Source organism: Atta colombica, unplaced genomic scaffold (genome assembly GCF_001594045.1).
Source record: "Atta colombica isolate Treedump-2 unplaced genomic scaffold, Acol1.0 scaffold27, whole genome shotgun sequence".
In the NCBI taxonomy this organism is placed as follows: Eukaryota; Metazoa; Arthropoda; class Insecta; order Hymenoptera; family Formicidae; genus Atta; species Atta colombica.
Genome location: NW_017259370.1, coordinates 1,245,639 through 1,252,860, shown reverse-complemented (window position 1 = coordinate 1,252,860; position 7,222 = coordinate 1,245,639). Strand labels below are relative to the sequence as shown.

Genomic DNA, 7,222 nt, shown 5'->3' with positions numbered 1-7,222 from the left:
TTATATTTATTATATTTATAGAAATATATTTTTAATAGTCTTTTATATGAAATAAATAACACACAAGTGTTTTTATATCTATGTATGATATTATGGAATTGATTCAAGTGATTTTGGATAATTAACTATTATTTTTTTAGAAATATACTAGACTAATTACTATTATTTTTTTAGAAATATATTGCTCATGGAGTAGAAGAAATGTTTGCATGGCAAATGGAATGTTTGTCAAATCATCTAGTAATGCAAGAGAGAAAGAATCTTGTGTATTCCGCACCTACCTCTGCAGGAAAAACTTTTGTCGCTGAAATGCTATTAATTAAGACTGTTCTAGAAAAAAAGAAAAAAGTGATCTTTATCCTGCCATTTGTTTCTGTTGTTAGAGAAAAGATGTATTATTTTCAGGTAAGATATATATTGAAATTAAATTTTTGTGCACACTTCTTAATCATATACTTTATAAGTATTATTAAAATAATGTTTTTTTATAAGCAATTGATAAATTTGATATTCAGGATTTACTGTCTGACATTGGAATAAAAGTGTATGGATTTATGGGAGGTAGTGTCCCACCCGGAGGATTTGCCACTACTGATGTTGCAGTAGCTACTATAGAGAAAGCGAATTCTTTGGTGAATCGTTTAATGGAAGAGAACGATTTAAGTAGCTTAGGAGCTGTGATAATAGATGAATTGCATCTACTCGGTGATCCTAATCGTGGCTATCTCTTAGAATTGCTTCTGACAAAGTTGAAATACATGACTATTCAGTAAGTTCGCTAATATAATTGAATTGCAATTTACAACATAACTGAAAGTTTTATAATTTAATGTTTTAGCAATAATGATGTCAATATACAACTGATAGGTATGTCGGCCACACTGCCAAACTTAACTCTGTTAGCCAAATGGTTAAATGCGGAACTATACAAGACTGAATTTCGGCCCATACCTTTAAATGAATATTGTAAGGTAAAATACAAAATTTGAAAATTATTTGTATTTTTATATTTTTTAAATTATTTGATTTTTTAAAATTATTTGATTGTATTTTACTTCAGATATTTTAGAGAGATTTAATATTGTATTATTCAAGATAAAATTCTACTTATAGATAGGAGCAAATATATATGACAACAAATTGAATCTCGTCAGAAAATTAATAGAGGTACAAGAATTAGGAATAGATGTAGATAATATTCTACAGCTTTGTATTGAGACAATAAGCGCCGGTCATAGCGTGTTGATTTTCTGTCCCACAAAGAAATGGTGTGAGAAATTAGCAGAACAAATTGCTACAGCTTTCTTCAAACTAGGTCTGCTTCAATTATCTTCAGATTAAATTTGAATAAATATAGATTTATTCTTACTAACATTTCACTATATTTTTCTATGATTTTATTTCTCATGCTTTTTGTTGTAAATTACAGTAATATATATTTGTTTTATTTTAAATACGACAAATATAAAATGCAATTAAAAAAAATCTTTATTTCTTAAATTTATTTTAATCTGTTATTAGGTTATGGAGATACAAAGTTTGGTGAGATGTTAAAGAAAGAAATAGATTCCACATTAATCCAAGAAACTCTGGAACAATTAAAACGCAGTCCAAGTGGTTTAGATAATATTTTAAAGAACACGATTTCGTTCGGCACTGCATTTCATCATGCTGGACTTACGATGGACGAGCGTGATATCATAGAAGGATCTTTTAGGTGATAATCATGTTTTTATTTAATTTTCTTTTATCTTATGTATTTTTAAACTTGACATTGTTATTCTAGAACGGGATCCTTGAGAGTTCTTATAGCAACATCAACATTAAGTAGTGGAGTAAACTTACCCGCACGAAGAGTAATCATAAGATCACCTTTATTTGGTGGCAGTCCATTAAATACTTTAACTTATAAACAAATGATAGGACGTGCTGGTCGCATGGGGAAAGATAGTGCAGGTGAAACATTGAAATATATAATGAATATACGACATAACGTAGTCATCATCTTGATTGTATCACGTTGAGAGATATCTTTCAATGTCTAAGATTCGCTTTGATCAAATATAGGAATTTCTCGTATAGATTTATTCTTATTAGTCTAAATTCGAATCATATTGTTAGTCTCTTTCAGTCTTTCTAAGAAAAGTATGAAAGAAATAATACTTGAAAATAATAAAAATTATATTAATTAATAAGTAATTATAATTATTTTGATTGCCTGTAAATTAAGACTAAAAAGTTATATGAAACATTATTATTTATTAACATTATAAATACAATGCTAACGAAATTTTATATGTTTAGGAGAAAGTATATTAATATGTAAACCGAACGAACGTAATGCAGCTGCATCATTGCTCTCTGCTGCTTTGGATCCAATTGAATCTTGTCTCAATGATTCTTCGTTATTAATAAGGGCGCTTTTAGAAGCGGTGGCTAGTGAAGTTTTATACACGTACAAAGATTTAGAGCTGTATATTAACTGTACTTTGTTAAGCTTGAATGAACAATCTGATGTGCAAACATTTTCTAATGAAGCGATAAAATTTTTATTAGATAATGAATTTTTATTGTAAGTATAATTGAACTATTATATTTAACTTCATAGATTTACATAATTCTTAAAACATTAAAATTAATTTATATGTATAATTTTACTATTTGCACAGATTACAAACTACAGAGCGAGAATCTAGGTGGGTGGCAACGCCGCTTGGAAAAGCATGTTTGGCCGCGTCTGTACCTCCTAGAGAAGGGTTGTTTCTATTTGAAGAACTACAGAAAGCACGAAGATGTTTTGTTTTGGACACTGAATTGCATGTGATTTATTTGGTTACTCCACTCTCGTCCGGATGTCAAATTGGAACTGTCGATTGGATGACGTTTCACGAATTGTGGAACACCATGTCTGAAAGCGAGCGCAGAGTTGGAAAGCTCGTCGGAGTAGAAGAGCGTTTTGTGTTATCAGCTATTAGAGGAATTGTAAAATCTGGGAAATCGGTAATTAAACGTTTGTTTAAATATGGAAAACATGAAGAATTAGAATTTATATTCATATTAGTTTAAGAATTGTTAATGTGAGTATTTTGTATCACAGTTGAATATACATAGAAGATTCTATAGCGCACTGGCGCTACATGATTTGGTTAAAGAAGTGCCACTTTATGCAGTTTGTAAAAAATATGGGTGTTGTCGCGGAGTATTGCAAACCTTACAACAATCTGCTGCCACATACGCGGGTAAAGAATTAATAATGATAAATTTATTATTCTGGCAAATTTTCTATAGCATCAATCTTATCTTAGGTATGGTCACACAATTTTGCAAGCAATTAGGTTGGGATTGCATGGAATTATTAGTGAGCCAATTTCAAGCGAGATTGCAGTTCGGCGTCTGCAGAGAATTGTTAGATTTGTTGCGGTTGCCAATGTTAAATGGCTTGCGAGCAAGAAGCTTATATAAACAAGGAATAGAAACCGTAGCAGACTTAGCTATTGCTAATGAGCTTAACGTTGAACGCGCGCTTTACAATGCACTTCCTTTTGAAAGGTACGAATTTTATTAATTCGTACCTTTTATATATAAATTAATTATCTTTTTGTATATATAAATATAAATATAATATAAATTTGGATGTATAGATGTGTAATTGTATGTGTTTAAGAAAATAAATATTTTTATTTTGCGTGTAGAAATGCGCACGTAATGTACTGGGTTGTTAAGATTATGTACACATTTAGCATTAAATCTAGCATGGATGTAAACCATACGCTTAGACTGATATTTAAATAATTTTTACGTACATTTTAGCGAAAAAGAATGTGAAGGAGAGTATGCATTTGATGTGGAAAAGAGAAATAAAATGAGAACAGTATTTGTCACTGGAAGAGATGGTCTTACACCTCAACAAGCTGCAATTTTATTGATTCAAGAAGCGCGAATGTTAATTCAGGTTGATATAATTCTTAAATTTTATAAATAAAATATGTTCCTCTCTCTCTCTCTCTCTCTCTCTCTCTTAATTATTGTTAATTTTGTAATTTAAATCCAGTGTTTAATTATTATTTATACTTTTTTATTTATTTTTATTGTATTATATTTATTTTTATTGTATTTTTTATATTTACTTTTATGTTAAATTATTGTTTTTTTTTTATTTATTCTTATGTTTGATTATTGTTATTTTTATTTTTTTGTATTCACTAACACATATTCACTTTTATACAATGACTCATGTAATACTTAAACTCACCCAGTATTTACACACTGATTTTGTTTCTCTCTAAAAAATGTTCTTTTGCAAAATATTTATTGTGTAGATTTTTATGAAAGTTGAGCTTAAGGAGATTTTATATCAGAGTGATAAATAAATATCGATTTCTTTTTTTCTCTCTCTCTTTCTCTCTCGCATTTATTGAAATAAAACATTGATTATTTATAGAACGAATTGGGGCTGGAGCAGGTGCCATGGAAACAAAATGAGCAATTTCTACAAGTAAATACATGTGCCAAAAATGTTGAAGATATGTCTGACATAAAAGAAAAAATCCAGAATTTGGATGTAAAGAACTCTCCGAAAATGAGAATATCCATTATAGAAAATTCATTACATGTAAAATCGCCCGTGAATAACGAAAATCAAAAGGAAAATAATCCGAAACTTGACATATGTAAAGAAAGTGAAACCAATATTTCCGACAAGAATGAAGTAATTGAATCGAACAGTCAACATTTAAATGAAGCTAATTTGTTACCTAAAATCTCAGAAGACAATAGAAATTCGTCTTTTCTTGACTTAAGTAGTCTTGACATAATAGCAAACGACGAACAATTACATATTCCTAAAGAAAAAATAATTTTTTCCGTGACTGATAGCAGCACTAAAATAAAAAGAAACAGCAAAAATTCAGAACAACTCAACTTTATTACTAACGATATACCCAACAAAAAGTTAAAAATTTTCAGCATAAATGAGAAAAATAATGATGAAAATTTGATAAACAAAGATAAAAGTACATCTATTATAAGCAAGAATGTTAAACCATCTTATTCAAGGAGTCCTAGTCTATTCGATGACAGTTTGAATCTTGATACCCAAATGTGCGATATTCTTGAGCAAAATGTTATGGATATCACGCATTTGACGGGATTAGATTCTAAAGCATTCGTGAGTGAATTGGACGTCACGAATGCATTGCAAAAGGAGCAATCTACAAGTCCAAATACTGGTAATGTGCAATTGTGTGACAAAAATAATGCGAAAAGTATAGGTGCAGCTAATTTACAATCCAAAAACAGCATATTGTCATGGGGTGATGATTCGTGGATTAATTGTGAAGGATTGCTGAAACAGATAGCTCAAGATCAAAATGTAATCCAATCCAAGAAGAATATATCTAATTCCAAAATTAAAAATATTGTAAATACAAATATATCTCTTGCGTTAAAAAATACGAAAACTTGCACACAAAGCAATAAGGAAAATACTATTAAAACGGATATTAAAAAACGTACTGCCACAGTTAAGGAGAAAGTGCTACGAAAACCTAAACTGTCAAGAGAAACGGAGATAGATTCTCCTGTGGCAAATATAATCGTTTTCAGAAAGGAACGAAAGACGTCCGCGGATTCAAATAAATCTGATTCAGATGACTTTATCGTTGGTTCGCAGCATTTCGAATCTCCTTTCAGTAATAATAAAAGCCATACAAGGACGACGTTAAAAAAAATACGTAAGCTGCGTTCTCAAAAATTTACTGATGAGGATATATTAACAGAAACAAATAATTATCTAATAAATTCTCCTATAAAAGAAATATCAGATGACAAGGTTAATGATAAAATAAAAGAAGAAGAATGGGAAATGACATCAAAATTGAAAGAAATTCCGACACAAAATCCATCTGCGAGTATTGATAGTGTTATATACAATTCCGAAGACGAGACGGCAAATAATTTGACGAGATCAATTCTTAAGACAAAGCAATATGAGACACAATCAAATAATTTAGATAAAAATGTGAAATTGAAGATAGAAAATGTATTACCTAATAACAAAAAGAATTTGTTGAATGAAACGATAGAGTGGAGTACATTGAATATTGTGAAAGTTGCAAACAATAGAGCGACTTTTAATCTATTCAAACGCGAAATATTAAAAAAACGAAATATCGCGTTAGCCTTACATTGTGACTTATATATAGATAATACGACTAATATAGGCTCGAAGATTTGTACTTCCAATGCAGAAGGAAAACGAAAGTCCAGAAGGTCTGGGAATTATTCGCATGGAAATAAAGAAATCCGCGGTGTCGCAATATCCTGGGAGAGCAATATTGCATATTATATCTCCTTCAGTAATTCACAAGGTAACAGATATGTTAGGATGTTTTTAGTTAATGCTTTTTAATGGGAAATTATCTATTACTTAAATTTGAATATAAATATTACAATTGTCCTACAGAATCTAAAGTCTCTGGAAAGGAACAAATGGCTCTGTTAAAAGATCTATTTTACGATACAACTTTGTACATGAAATGTTTCGCGACAAAAGATATATACAAACTTCTGTATCAATGTTGTGGAATCACCGCCAAATGTAAATTTCTTGATCCCGTAATTGGGCATTGGTTATATACTAATGATTCCGAAAGAAATTTCAATGAAATGGTAAAATTTCAATTACACCTTATATCGAAATTTAAGGATTAAGCTTAGTAATATGAATATATTATTAAATATATTATTAAATAAATGTCAACTTAAAAAAGATTATTAATGCTGTGTGAATTATTATTGTGTGATGCATATTAAAATTGCAATACATCAAATTTTAAATAGGTACTGCAATACTTTCAACAAGGGAATGTTATAATGAAACGTATAAAATCTTGTTACTATGCCGGTCCCGGGATGGATGCACGAAATTCTTTACCAGGCGAGTTTAGATCAGCAGCAGAAGCTGTGCTTACATGGCATATGATGGATAATATTATGAATAAATTAGAAGAACTTAATCCTGCTCTACTTTATACATTTAGAGGTATAATAGAAATATATATCTCTATACATAAATATATATATTATCTCTTTTATAACATCTATTATAATATCCATTTTCAGAAGTAGAAATGAGAATTATGACAACTTTAGCTTGGATGGAATTATCAGGCATTGGCGTGAATCTAAAATCTTTGCAAGAGTTATCATCGGTTGTGTCAAA

At 29.7% G+C, this 7,222-nt stretch overlaps 1 protein-coding gene across 1 annotated transcript in view; it reads left to right on the top strand.

Moving 5' to 3' along the window:
* Positions 1 to 7,222, top strand: part of LOC108689431 (DNA polymerase theta) — a 10,792-nt gene that overhangs the window by 760 nt on the left and 2,810 nt on the right. Inside the window, 15 exon segments of the mRNA XM_018196189.1 lie at positions 175 to 405; positions 516 to 769; positions 839 to 971; positions 1,114 to 1,315; positions 1,522 to 1,717; positions 1,787 to 1,956; positions 2,305 to 2,572; positions 2,670 to 3,000; positions 3,098 to 3,239; positions 3,306 to 3,549; positions 3,811 to 3,952; positions 4,442 to 6,368; positions 6,464 to 6,669; positions 6,841 to 7,042; positions 7,123 to 7,216. Of these exon segments, the coding sequence (XP_018051678.1) occupies positions 175 to 405; positions 516 to 769; positions 839 to 971; positions 1,114 to 1,315; positions 1,522 to 1,717; positions 1,787 to 1,956; positions 2,305 to 2,572; positions 2,670 to 3,000; positions 3,098 to 3,239; positions 3,306 to 3,549; positions 3,811 to 3,952; positions 4,442 to 6,368; positions 6,464 to 6,669; positions 6,841 to 7,042; positions 7,123 to 7,216 (4,742 nt within the window).